At 26.3% G+C, this 15,633-nt stretch overlaps 1 protein-coding gene across 1 annotated transcript; it reads left to right on the forward strand.

Annotated features, from left to right (window-relative positions):
• Positions 1 to 7,477: 7,477 nt before the first annotated feature.
• On the forward strand, positions 7,478 to 14,732 carry LOC107167907 (uncharacterized). Its single transcript, XM_015517120.2, has 6 exons — positions 7,478 to 7,764; positions 8,982 to 9,078; positions 10,188 to 10,291; positions 13,485 to 13,620; positions 14,134 to 14,240; positions 14,320 to 14,732. The coding sequence occupies exons 1-6, from the start codon at positions 7,639 to 7,641 to the stop codon at positions 14,428 to 14,430; spliced, it is 681 nt and encodes a 226-aa protein (XP_015372606.1). The 5' UTR covers positions 7,478 to 7,638; the 3' UTR covers positions 14,431 to 14,732.
• The last annotated feature ends 901 nt before the right edge of the window (positions 14,733 to 15,633 follow it).

Raw genomic sequence — 15,633 nt, forward strand, 5'->3', positions numbered from 1 at the left:
ATTAACTAATTATTTATACCGTATCATTCTATTCCAACAACCAGGAATTTTCTGTCTCTTAAAATTAATATGAGGTCTATGCGCCAGTCCAAAAAAAATATTTATGTTAAAATAAACAAAATATATGAATAAATGAATAATAAATTATCATTATCATACATAATTTGAATATATAGTATATATATGACGTGTATTTTTATGTATCAAATACATGTATTTGTTAAACGACTTGGTATAAAATGGCAAGAACAAGAAATATATAATAACATTATGTACACAATTATAATACCTAATCATAATAAATTCATATTAGATAATTAAATATTAGTTAATTTGTGAATGCAATATGTTTTCGGCAAAAATTAAATCAACCTATCGTAATACTATAATAGTGAAATAAATTACTTTATAGTACGATTTAAGATAGTATAAATATCTTAAATCGTGCTTTATAGTAATGGACAATGATATTATGAAATACACTTTATACATGTCCTCGCTCAGACTCAAGTTTTTTGTGTACAATAACCTATTATTGAATTAAAATTGAACATAATATTCATTATAATATCCATTACAGTGACCCACTCGACAGCAGAGTGCAATACCCATTTGTCTACCTTTTTACGTTTTTAAACACAAGTTCAGAATACCTTCAAATATTTATTATCTTTGCTATGTCCGTACATCCATCCGTTAGTTACCAGTATACATAGTTACAATTGTTGATGGATAAATGTATTATTTTTTTTAACGTTTTAATAATATGGATCATTTACGTTTGTTGTATTCAAATACGTTTAGAAACCGGTAATTTAACACGCTCACATAGTCAGCTTTCCTAACTCGTTTAATCTCTATTCTCTATATAAACATAGGGCAGAAGTGTAGCTTTGTGGTCTTAGCGGCGACGCGAGTAGTGGAATTAGCGCAAAAAACGTACAGAATAAACCGCCCTAGGAAATAAAAAAAAAAATGTTAAAAAATAGTTCAGAAACGACTATAGCAAAGCGTGTTTGAAAAGTCATGCACACACGTCTAGTGGTATATGAGACGGAAATGCGTTTGTAATTGTAACAATAATAAAAGTATATATAAAATAATGCTCTCGGCCCTTTTTACATAATAATATAATAATATGTAGAACGGTAAACACGCGAATAATTTCGCACGAAGAGCGCAGTTGAATTAATAATCGCGGGGGTGGAGGATTTTAATTTTACAAAAACTTTTTCAGGACCAAACCTCTGTCGCGTGATAATTTAGTAATTATATAGTACCACTATATTGAATCTAATAGTAAGTCTGTTATTCATATTTTATTAGAAAAAAAAACTAAATAAATGAAAACAATTTATCCCTGTTAAAAAATATTTTATCACTTTTTATTATTTAAATTGTAAAGATAAAGTAAGTTAAAGAAATTGATTATATTTACCTATATTTACAATAAAATTACGTGAACATGTTATTTCTACCTTTAATACTTATCTATCATTCATCGAAAATTTGGTGTGAATTGAGTTTTTCAATAGACATTGCAGTAGAAGGTTCATGTGCTGCATCTGCAAAATTTTTTAAACCGATTGATTGGAAAAAGTGACAATAGTAAATTAAAATATAAAATGAACATCTACTAGTGGGATTCTGAAAATAATAAACAGTGAATCGAAAACACAGCCCTAATTATTATCCAATATAAAACGATTTTTTCTGAATGACTTACTATACTCAACTATAAACATCAGAACTGTATGAACTTTGCTTTGATGTTTCAAGTATGGCATGGGTGTTGTAGAGATAAATGAAAAGCCAACCAAGTTTTTTTTACGTTTATAAAATTGCATACAATTATAGCTTTAAATTTATGATATTAATGGTTAAATAAGCTAAAAACATTTAATTTTATAAATAACCTAAAGTTATAAAATTATTGTTCATATTTTAATTATAAAAAAAATTAATCAGTTAGTATTTTTCATGTTAATTTATTAAAATTAACGCTTTACAAGTTAGTTTTGATACACTAATTTAATTCATTTATAATATTTTTGTATCTAGGTATATGAAAAAAAACATGTTACAAACAATATTTTATCAATAAACTGATAGTCCAACAAAAATTGAAAAAATTGAAAATTTTTTGTTCCCTCTTAACGAATTCCTGTGCATGTAGCATATATATGTATATTACATATTATTATAGAATTATGTTCAACGATACATATTCCAATATAGATTAAAATGTTTTCAATTTAGCTTGAAAGAGAAATTATTAACCGAAAGTTATGATATGATTATTACTAACTACAAGGACACTCTCGTGTATATATAATAATATAATTAGCTTTGTGCGTTGTTTTCCACTTCAATACACAACTATATAGACATTTTTCTAGGCAAAAACGGGATTACACAACTTGATTTATTTTGTATTAGTGTTATAATAATTTCTAGATAAAAATAAAATATTTGTATACATATGCTTTATAAGAAAAAACATCTATCTGTTTAAATAAAACGATTAGGTATTGCTTTCCTAAAATAAATTATTATCTAAATAATTTTGTTTTTAAATTTAAAAACATATTAATATATTGTATATCATTAGAGTTCTTGATCATTTTTCTATACTATTTATTTTTTTATATGATGTTGTAGTTATTTTGTAGTACATTTTTAATCCCCAGTTAAATATAAGCACAGATGGGTAATCGTTTTTAAGCAGTGTTGACGAGTTGAGAATAGATATTGAAAATTATTAAAGATAAAGATAATTTTACATACATTTATCTAAATATAGATAAAGATAAATAAATATATTTCATATTTATCTAGATAAGATAAAGATAATCTAACTACTACTTACCTAAATAATATGGTAGATAAAACTAATTATTATTATATAACAAATTTACTTCACACTTACATAAGCATTATGTAACTAATGGTTCATAGGTAATAGTACATAAGGTAATGCACTAATTGGCTAGTGTTTAGATAAAACTGTTTTAGTAAAAAAAAAATTAATATGATCTAAGTAAAATGTATTGATAAAAATGTATCTATTTAAGAATATCAATAACAGATGAATATTCACAATATCTATCTAGGTAAAATAATAGATGAGTTATTTTTTTACCTAGATAAGTCTCAATACTGTTTTTAAGATAAGTATATTTACCAGTGTATAAATTATAATTTTTATACCAAAAATGATATTTTACAAAATATGCAAATTTTACTAAAGTAAGCATCGCAGTTGAACAGTTTGTACTAAACTGATTTTAAATAATAATAATATAAATATAAATATAACGATAGCCAAGAGAAACAATATGAGAGTCAGAGAGTATAAGTTCTGAATGTACATCACTTCTGTTGGGCACTCACTATATTATATTATTTTTTTTATGGTTCGTGAGTATTGTAAGTACTCCAGAAAACAATAAAAAACGTGTCTTGCGAAATAGAAAATTGCTCGTCGCATGGACAGCTACACGTTTATTTTATAATATATTTATACTTAAACATTTTATTATTTTACTACATAATGTGTTTGGACAGAACAACAATATGAAAAAGGATAATATTTAAAACGAGAATATTGCCTTATTTCAATTCATTTTGGACTTACTAAATTTTAATTTAATGTGCCCAAAAATCACAATACATTTAATAATAGGTACCTATATACGATACTTTTTATTTACCCGATGAATGACGGTCGTAAAATCGTATGTATATATATATATTATTATCATATACATTGTCTAGTATAGGTACAACCATCTGGATTGTAGCAACAAAAAATTGTTTACTGTCGGATTGGAAACCGACAGTCACACCTAAAGTGAAATCTATATAATTTATGGCACTGCAAAATTTTCAACCGTATGATGTGGTGGTAAATTTCTATTGAATAATTTATATACTTTTTTATGGACAAAAATAAAAATTTTATTTTACATCATTAAAAAACGTATTTCAAATACCTGTATGAAAGGTCTATTAATCAATCATTGAAGTAATAGTGTCCTTCGAATATGTGCGTCTATACCAGCCACTCAATATTGTTGAAAATTTTGTGTTCTGTTTAAAAACAATGAAAAATTATTTATGATGAACTATGCCTATGTTATAAAAAAAGTTAAATTAATTAACAATAGAATTCAACGTAACGTCATTATTACATTATAAAGATATTATTGACGCCCTTGCAATAATGTAATATATAAAATAAAAATATCCAGTATTACAAGTTTACAAATGCTAATTAATAATATGAGGTTTTATTTTAAATGAAAAAATATGAGATTTTAAATTTATATTTTATAAAGATAAATGTGAACTTTATTTAAATTGGTAAATTTTGAAAATATAATTTATATGTAAAAGTATGAATAAGTAAATGCAGAATATTTTTAGGTTTTGTTGTACAGAAGCGATTTTGTTTTAGTAAACTTACTTAGAAGCGGGAAAATGTTAAATCCACCTCTGCACATCCATAATATTATTATTGCGACACATATACGATATACATCACGTGACGAGCCAATAAGAAATAATACTATACAACATAATAATTAATAGTTGGTTTAGGATTGTAGGTATTTTTTGTTTTTGATGATTACCAGGATAACCAGCACATCTTAAGCCACGAGTTTATTATACGAGGTTACTATATTATTTTTAAAATTTGAACATTTTTAAGAGTCATTATATCCACAACCCGCGCACATTATGTTGTCATTTTCTACGCCTTACAAATGTCCCAGTGATCGGTGCATTCAATTAATAATAATTTTTTATGGACTTTAACGCTCGTATAATTATAATATATCTTTCAATTGTTAATATCAGTTTTGGGATAACCAAAATTGTTTTGCATTATATTATATTTGTCTTGTCTAACTGTCTGAATTAATTAAATTTTTTATTAATTTGTTTTCATTTTTAAATAGAGGTAAATTTATAACATTAATTCTTATGTAAAGTTCAATTATTTATTATTGATTATTCACCAATGATTTAACTTTTATTATTTTATTTTAATTAATACATTTATCTTTAGGGCAGATTATTTAACATTGAATAAATAACAAATTTAAAATATAATAGCAAGTTGAGAAACGTGTTTAGGAAAATAACAAAAATTAAATAGATATTGAATTTTTTACCATCGTAAATGTACTTAGCACTTTAAATAATTTGATTATATCTACTACGCAGCCACTAGCATGATATTTTTTGCAATATTCTGAATGCATTTGTGCACACATTTTAGTTAATATATACAATATACCTACATAATAAACAATAATCTCAGTGAGAAATAAAAACATTGAAATCAAATTACGTACCGAATTTCAATATTTAATAATTGAGAGTACTATTTATAGAATGTTCAATATATAAATAATGTATATAAGAAATAGATAAGTACATGTCATTAATAATAATATGTAATGTATATTTAAAATGAATACAATTAGGTAAGTACCCACCAATTTCATAAATATGGCCGATGTCGCCGAGGGCTTATTCTTAATAAAAATAAATTTCATAAATATTATTCTTATATAAGTACTTTATTAGAACATTTTACAATTTACCACTTGGACATTTTTGTTAGGTTTCCAATCAATGATAGAAAAAATAGCAATCAGTTACAATAGTTCATAATAACTAACCTCTCGACTGCTACAAAATTTGTTTTCAGAATAAAATCACTCATACATTTTACAATTATTTCTATTGCAATTAGATTTTAAATAATAGTCTATATGGAGTAAGAAAACCAATTACCATCGAATTCAAAATATGGATCATATAATATCACCATTGCACAGTTTTACCATCTGCTATTTATTTTTTTTATTGCATATCATAATTTATTAACAATTAGTGTTTGAAATGACGTAAACATTAGATAAGTAAGTAATAATATTAAAGATTATTCATTATTATTTTTTGCTTATGATTTTTTTGAATCATTTATCATGCGATATTAAGGAGAATTAAGAATAACAAAAAATAAAAACTACGTTTTCGGCATAAAATTCATAAACATACATCATATTTTTATCATTATTATTTTTTGTGATGATCATCAACATTCGTCGTGCCGTATAATATTTAATAACAACCAACTGTAGATATCTCTTTATACATTATTATACATATTTGATGTATAATATAAATAGATTTTAAAATTTTAAATAGTCAACTGGATAAAATTTATTTTGGAAACAAGTAACTTATTATTTTTATGAAAATTTTCTCACTTTAACTTTTCAAATGTAGATACAACGCCAATCATTGAACTCAGTTAAGCAGGTAATATTATGGCCGAGGCCAGTGAAAAATTTATTTTTATTTTTATTATATATTTTGTATAATAATGATCGTATGACGAAATGAAAATAAATTCCTTTTTTTTTCTCAATTTTTTTTACTGGGCTATCTGTTAAAATAATTTTAAAAATAAGCCTATTTCATGATAATAATAAATAAAATAAATTATTACATGAAATAGTATGAAAAAGCCTCCCAGTAGAATAACCAACAAAATAGGTATATATTTATATAATATTATAATCAGAATATTCACTCACTAAAACACTGTGTGTAATATTTCAAATGGTAAAGAACCATCACGTTAGCAACCTGACATAGTGTACATATACCGAGTGATTCATTTAACGCAAATCATTTAAAATCTTTTAATGTTTTTTTTTTTTTTAAATAATTCGTTAAAAACAATATTTTTCTTAAAAAAAAAAAATAATATATTTTTAATCTTTATTGCCTTAGTGTTATTTTTTTTATGACAACTGAAAAATTAACCTTGCGAATTATTGTTCCTCCCTCCGCTCATTTAAACTTTAAATAATTATAATACGCTAATGAAATATTCGAATGAGGATCGATTTTTGTAGACCAAAAATATATCAATAACATTCTGCTCTGGAACATGAAATTAAAGATATATGTATTGTTGTTTAAAAATGTAAAAATTGTATTTTGTTTGTGTTGTAATCATACAAAAATCATATAAATATTTTCAAAAACGTTTGATATTAATATATTTTAATATATATATATTATTATATTAATATATCTGAAGTAAGAAACGATATTCATAATGTCCTATGCTAAACGGATCACACCGTACATATATAGTACGTAAGTATAATATATTGGTACCTAATATGCTTCTCGAATTTCTTAGCTCGTCACCCGTTTTTTTTTTTATATTTCTCTCTTTTTTCCCTTATCAGCAATTTATAATAATATAATATTATATTGCAGTAGTTATCTATATCAAGCCGTACGCAGTACGTGCGTATACAGACGCAGATATATCGACGACGGTTTAAGCACATATTTTAGTCTGCAGATAATAATATATTATTTCGATTTCGTTGGCGCGCAACTCTAGCCTATAATCATAATATAATTTAATAATGGTGAGATAAATAAATATAAAATTAATATCATATTAAGTTATATCGTTAAGCCGCGGTCGCTGCAGTCACATTTTTTACGTGACGCCGTGCCGATCGCGAGCACGTCTGTCGCAACGAAAGCTTTCGTTTGAAAACCACGCGAGTCCCATACACGAAAATCGTACAAATGATTGTCAATTTAAAATATTTCAAAAAACAATGGTCGGACTTTCCCGCGTTCGGAATCTCGTCGTTTAGAGTGACGAACCCGGATCTCCGCAAAACTCTGTACACGTTGACGGCTTTGCAGTTGGTGAGTATAATATTGTTTTATGTAATAATATTATGATATTGTTTGGGTTAGTTAGCCAGCCAGTTAACGACGCCAAGCACTTGGTCGCAGCCAAATAGCAGGCCCAGACTAACGTAATACCTACTTATATTTATATAAATATGCGCGAGATGACTAAAATATATTATTATTGTTTGCTCTCTTCAGCAGCAAGATATTAATTTAGGAGCGTCATATTTGTATAGGGAAGCATCAATATTGGTTGACGTTTTTTGTATTGCAGTAGATAAATATAGCCATCACGACTATTCATTTTTTACTATAGTACTACATTGTTATATTCATTCTATAAACATTTTAGAAAAGTTAATTTAAAAGAAATAATGATATATAATGTTGAATTCTGTAATATGAACTGTATTAAAATAAAAAATAGGCAAGTATGGAGGTAAATACTAATAACTTTATTTTTTCTAAAATGGTACTTTGTTTGCTTGTTTTTTTTCAATAACATATAATATTATCATAAATCACGGTAAGTTAAATGTGTAATATAAGATTATTATTGTTTGAAACTTGTATCCTGACTAATTTTAACTCTGAGTTGAAACACATTAATATAGAACGAGATTATTATTATGATAATCATAAATCAATATTAATAACATATTGTACATTGTACAATATAAAATAGATGATTCAATATTAGTATGCTATAACATGGTATATGTATCAATGTATCATAATTCATAATATTCGAATAAGAAAACCAATATTATTGTGATATACTCGTATTTTATAGTTTTTAATTTATATATATTTTTGATTTACTTATGATAAAAAAAAAATAATAATAAATACAATACTTTATATTTGGACAAACTTACTAGTAATTTTATATTATTCAGTAAAATCTAAATTTGTTCAATGTAATTTCAGAATTCTCGATTGTTATTAATATTGGTTAAATGTTTGCTCGGTGTTAATAAAAAAGTGTATAATTTAATTTTAACTAAAAATGTTGTTCAGTGTAAATAATGTAAATCTTAAATTCATTGTATTATTAATATATGTATTATATGTTAATAATTTTATAACAAAATAAGAATTATATTATAGTTTTAAGAGTAAAAACAGATTGCTCCGAAGTGGTTCCCCCGAACGATCGGCCTGCAGTCGATCGTTGTACTGAGTACTGACTCGTAATGTTGTAATTTATGTGTTGGTTTTTATTTTAGTGGTTTCAATTGTTTTCTATTATACTGTTGGTCATCAGCAGCGTATTAGAATGGTATATCAAAAAAGACGGCAAGACTTCGGATCATCAATGGATCGGTGAGTAATTGAAAATTGTCACGTCCATTATTGCAGTTAACGTATACCTATACGTAGATATTATATCCGAATAGTCATACAGTATATTATTATATTATTGGTTTTTGTTGGCTAAGCCTGTGGAAGATTCCTTGAAATGTGTTTTGAGATATACATAATATGTGCTTTAACAAATATTGACGTTATGGTTTCACCAGACCAATAATAACATTCACATACGTTCGGTAAACGGCGCAACATTATATGTCGCAAGAGCATCCATTTTCCTTCAAGAATGAGAAACTGTTTTCCTCCACAAAAAAGGTTCATTACCTACCGTTTTTCTCAAACATTTTTTTTTTTGGACTAAAATTATATCCATTTACATCCATATATTATAATATTTATTCGATATTTTAGCCGGCACCAGTGTTGTACGTACCTACCATATTATAAAGAGACAATTTATCACAGTCGATTACATCGTAACATCGTAACTTTGAATCGAAATTAAGATAGGAACGTAGGTACCTATTACATATTTTATTTTACTTCTAATATAGTTCATAACGCAAAGGATTTTTTTTTCGTTATAATATATGACTTAGAATTATATTTATTATATTTTTGATTCATTATTTAAGGACAATGTTATAATCTCATTATTAGAGTGACCGCAATATCAGTTATTTAAAAAATATAAGTGTGTTGAAAAAATCATTCAACTGATTGTTCCACGGTACATGTTATTATTACTCATCGCAAGGATGCGATTTTGTGTGCAATCGTGTTGTATTTTCTCAATTATAAGAAGTATAGATTTATGCCATCACATTGCATTTGTCCAGTCTCCAAGAAATCTATCATCACAATAAATAATAATATATTAATAATTAATGTAGGTACGATTAATATGACGACATTTGTAAGCAAATATCACGAAATGATTATAAATTTATAACAATAGGTATACCTATACCTAGGTAAGCATTTTTTTTTCATTTAATATTACGTCCGTTTAAAAATACTTGACAGAAATATCGTACTGACGCGTAATGTTTGAATGTGTGTGCATAAATTATTATTATAATAATTATTTCTCTGCTAATATTACTTGTGATGTTTCACAGGTTATGATCAGTTATACTTTAATACCTCGCTGCTATTCCAAATATGTGACGTCATATTGTCGATGTACGCGAGTTATCATTTTCTATGGAATGCCACGACCCGAGTAAGCACCACCACGTAAAACTAAATACACTGCACTATACCTGCTGCTTATTTTTATGAAGTTATATTTCTTATTAATATTGTATAATGTATGGCGAAGGTTTCACGTGACATCGTGAGTATCTATAGAATTTGTAAAATGTTATGATTGGCGAGATAAAAATCTTTCCATTATTACTTTTGACGTATTTTAGAAATTCAATTAGTTAATGTCCTATATATATATATGCATGAATGGGAAAATACTTCTTATTATTGTCATGTTGGTACGCGATAAATAGATAATAATTTATTATTATTTTAAGACGGAGTACTTATAGGTACCTAATTATATGGTATTCATCAATATAATAATATGATATTAACACGTCATCATCGTTTGTTTTACACCAAATGCATCGAGTTTTCAGTCTACTACGCATGTTATGATGATTTTAATCGACTCCAAAACACAAATATGATCAGGCATCTCCGTTTGATCGTCACCACTGAGAGGCTACAGTGTCCTAACATAATATAACACACTCAGCTAACATTTTACCAACATGTACCATGCAATAACACGTATACTTATAATGTCATAATATTTCGTATGCTATTATGATGTTTATTATTTAGTCATGTGATACGGAGGGATTTTCCAAAAATTAATTTTTTTCTAAAGCGTTTAAGAACATGTTGTTACGTACGAATACATTAGATTATATTTTTATTTAGTTACCATAATAGTCTATAACTAATTATTACTAAAACTAATTTTAATATTTTTAATTTCTATTTTTTTTTAGAAATTTTAATTGATTCACTATAAACTTTTTTGGATAAAATTATTGTACGCAATAGCTAATAATATAAGCGCTATAATACCTATACTACAAGAGAGTTTAAAATCGATAAATACCTGATTAAAAGAATATAATATAATCAATTACAGTAGGTGTTGACGTTTGAAAATTGAATAAAATACAAAATCCCTATCAAAGTCGGCCTACGAATTATATCGGTGTGGAGGAAGGATGCTGAACGTAAAATAAACGCGTAATTTATACCTATAAGTACTTGGAGTGTTTAGGCGATTAGAGATAGGTACGATGCAATATACCGTATTATACATTATCGTTTTGGCCGTAAAAAAAGGATCGGTACCGAGTTTACATAATATACGTATTATATTATTCCTATATAGCTGAAACCATTTTACTGTCTGCACTCTGCCGAATAACAATAATATTATACTTGCCGGATTGAAAAAACCTTGCTCACTGGCCAAGTTTACAAACGCATTCAATATTATATCGTTTTTTTTCCAAACGAAATTCTACATTTATGCACGTTGGTGAAAAATAAAACGATTTCAACTAAAATTTAACAATAAACTATAATAATTATTGAAAATCAAAATCATCAACATATTTTTACCACGAGTTCGCTTTTATTATGTAGTTATACGATATTCAAATAATAAAGTTGGCTTTCGCTTGAAATATAGCGACCATGCGAGAAGTGAGACATCGATCGTATATACATCGCCGCCGAGAACGGTCAGACACTAATTATTATTATACTTGGGTTCATTATACCGGAGGTAGCTATAAGTATGTGGCCCGTCAAACATTTTTCAGGAACTATATGATATCGGTTGCGGCTTATGTTCATAACATATTATGGATATTTCTACGATATTACAAACGTCGGAAACTTAATCAATAGTGATCTCAAAATATAATATTATAAAATTATACACTGTTATAATCCTATACTACCCTTTATCAGCGTGAAATGTCTACATTTAATAATAATATTCTAACTTAAATTTATACGACAGATTACGGTCTCAATAATGTTTTCCTTGAGTATTATTAATGTGTATTATGTAAAACAATATAAGATATGCCGACTTTGAGTGTGTCTTTCGACGAGTTTTTGTTGCACGAACCGTTTAAAATCAACACATTTTAAAATAGTAAATATTATTAATTATTATATTCAATAATTCAAGTTTTAATTTAAAATGTATACGCGTATACCTATATGGTGGAAATGTATAAAATATTTTTCTTCGCGTTTTAAATATTTTGTTTTCACGTTTCTCTAGTTATTATATTTATATAAGATACCTAAATAATAACTGGAGAGTATTATTTTACTCGTGCAGTCGTGCCGAACGGTCTTCAAAATGTTATAGTGGTCGTTAGCATGTTACCATAATATAATATTTATAAGCTTCTAACGAAAATCTCAAATCTCATAGCAATCTGGTGTTCTAAAATTCATTTACTATTAATATCTAATATCAATACACCTAATTAATATTTTATTTTTGCCGTTTTCTTATAGTCATTGCTTTATCTTAATCAGTAGAACGAATTAATTTCGACTCGTATCTAGGAGATAAACAAACAATTTCTGCTATCACTAAAACGTGGATTTGTATGCACTTGCATATTATTTATTCTGGCTGATCGTATAATATGCAAAAACGAGGACAAAATTTGTTTTATAACATAAAGATTTAAAAAAATAAAACTTTTTGCATATTTCGATATTTTTCTATTTTGAGGGCTTATTTTACAATTTTAATCTTTTAGTACATATTTCGATGTTTTTTTTTTCAAACATTCTTGAAAAATATAGTATTATAATATAAGAAAACAATTCTATATTTTTATAGTTTCGATTAATATCAAAATAAATTAATACGTATACTTGTAGATATAAACAGTCTTCCCAAGTATGACTTTAGATCAATAATCGGGGAAATAAAATATGTATACTAAAATAAGAAATATTTTTAAATATACTGTATCAATTAAATGTTTAAAAAACGAATTTATTTCTGATACATTTTTTATGCATATTTTTTTTTCGTGCACATTTTAACATTTTGGTGGATATATTTGTGCATATTTAAGATTTTTTAGCGCATATTTTGTTGGTTTTTAAATACATATAAATCCACGTTCTAACTATCATATAGTAATCTTCATATTAGGTGTAATATAATTTAAGATAAACCACAAACCCAGATACTACCTATAACTGGATTGCATTTTGTTTTTCTACCGACACCGTAATTATTCATAAAATATTTCTATTGAACAGTGTGTGTGTGTTTTTTTAAATAATTATTTATACCTACCCGACATTACCTCTATAACATATTGTAAAGTTCTTTTGCTACGCTTTTATTTCAGTACAATAACATACAAGACGTCAGGATATGGATAATCGTCAACAATCTTTATATTTTGTCGACGGTAGCGTGTTTTCTATTCGTATGGTTCAAAGTTGGGAGTATCGTAATATGCATTAAATCGATGATCATATTGAGTAAGACATATGATAATTTTATAAGTATAACAATATGAAGATTATCGTTGTTGGCATGAAAAAATCTTTTATGGGTTAAACTTAACTTTCCACAAGAGACCAAAAACGTTTAAAAAATAAAGTATATATTTTGACGTATAATAAATATGAAGTTTTACTAGTAGCATAGAAGGTTTTTGAATAATAGTTGATAACATATTATAAAATGTTTTATATCACATTGAAGGAATTTCATGAACAATTTATAATTAATAACACACAAAAGGATTATTTATTATTTTTCATTAAATCTTTGATGAAAAGAGGCGTTAACACATTTATTAGATAATATTTTCAAATCAAAGCTTTTTTTCTGAAACTATTGACTCCAACACCTCAAAAACGTAAATTTGTCACAACGGTGGTTTTTTTTGTGTCATTGATGTATGAATTGCAATTAATTTATTACTATCCTTATTTTCCCATATCTGTCTATCGTAATTTCGTCACTTATAATAATTGATGTGTTTATAGCGTTTGCCAATTACAAGATATACATCGTTCATAAGATATACAAAGACGAAAAATCGTCATACATTTTTTTAGAACAAGGTCAATCGCCAATACCTAATTCACAAAAAGTAAGTAGGCCGTATGCATATTGGACATGTGAAGTTATACAAAATTAACTACCTATATTTTTCCATTTTTTTACACCAGTCTGTCGACGGATACGATCTGTATTCTCAGAATTACGACACCGTGGAATTTGAAGTGGAATCGTCTGAAAAATTCACCTTCGGATCACTTCCCTATACGGTGAATCAATAACTGCAGATAATATACATATCTAGATGGTCAAGGATGGTCGCAGAAATGTAAGCCATGTAGGGAAGGCAAAGTAAAAACTTTTTGATAAAACAGTATTACCATATTTTTTTTACAAGTGATAAAACATTCATATTGGCTAAAAAAATAGAGGGCATGCGCCTTGTGGACGATTATATCTAGAAGGTCTAGATGGTTGTCGAAATATTACAAATATATAAACAATATACATATATAATATGTATATATAAATATATTGATATTAAAATAATGTTTCAATGTTAATATATGGTTTTAAAAGATTATATTATTATATGATAAATTTATTTATTTTCATTGATGATCTGATAACGATATGATACTATAAGCCTTGTGTTTTGTAAGTTGTAAGTTATAAACATAATTTCATATTATTGAAAAAGACATCTTAAATATAGTTTACACTTTGATGACTTTCGATCTTACATGTTCTACTCTTCATAATATATATATAAACTGGTCCAATGGTCTCCAATATTTAAATATATAGATTCTATGTTATTGTGTGTTACTCCAAACCAAAACCATATATTTGGAATTTGAAAATCCCGCGTCGTTATTAATCTTCAACAAAATAAACTAAGGCTAAAGATTTTACACCCTCATCTAAACTGGCATATTGAATTCAGTTTAAAATATTATCCACTGTCGCCTTGAAAATAGCTTCTAAATTACATTTATACTAGCTCTGATAAAAAAAAGTATGTTAACAAGTCACTAAATATTTTAAGCATTTTAACAAATATTTCAAAAAAATATTGCTTATACTTACTCATACAATGGTTGAATTAAAATCAAAAACCAATTCTGAACTGAATATAAAATATAATATATAACAGGTATATTTATCCTTAATCACTTATTATTACCATACTAATACTTATATAATTAAGTACGGATAAATATCAATATAGATTTAATACGATGAAAAAAATTAAATCTCATAATTAAAAAATGATGTACTAGAATTTTTTTTTGATATTGCAAAACAATAATTCTAATACACCTTAAAATGTTTTGGTGACACAAGTTGAATTGCTACACTAAAATTACACCAGTGCGGCGACAGAAATTTGTATTAGTTTATGTAACGTTCGTTCAATGACGAGTACGGATGACACGACGTCACGATCGTTTTCCACAGAAATAATGACGTCCATATCTGCG

The sequence above is a fragment of the Diuraphis noxia genome, unplaced genomic scaffold (assembly GCF_037042655.1).
Source record: "Diuraphis noxia isolate RWA-SAM2 unplaced genomic scaffold, SU_Dnox_SAM2 contig0002, whole genome shotgun sequence".
NCBI classification, from domain to species: domain Eukaryota; kingdom Metazoa; phylum Arthropoda; class Insecta; order Hemiptera; family Aphididae; genus Diuraphis; species Diuraphis noxia.

Excerpts from the sequence above, each read along its gene's own strand:
- LOC107167907 (XM_015517120.2), top strand. The coding sequence starts at position 7,639 with ATGATTGTCAATTTAAAATATTTCAAAAAACAATGGTCGGACTTTCCC. Across the intron at positions 7,765-8,981 it reads CGTTGACGGCTTTGCAGTTG|TGGTTTCAATTGTTTTCTAT; the intron begins GTGAGTATAATA and ends TTTTTATTTTAG. Across the intron at positions 14,241-14,319 it reads CAATACCTAATTCACAAAAA|TCTGTCGACGGATACGATCT; the intron begins GTAAGTAGGCCG and ends TTTTTACACCAG.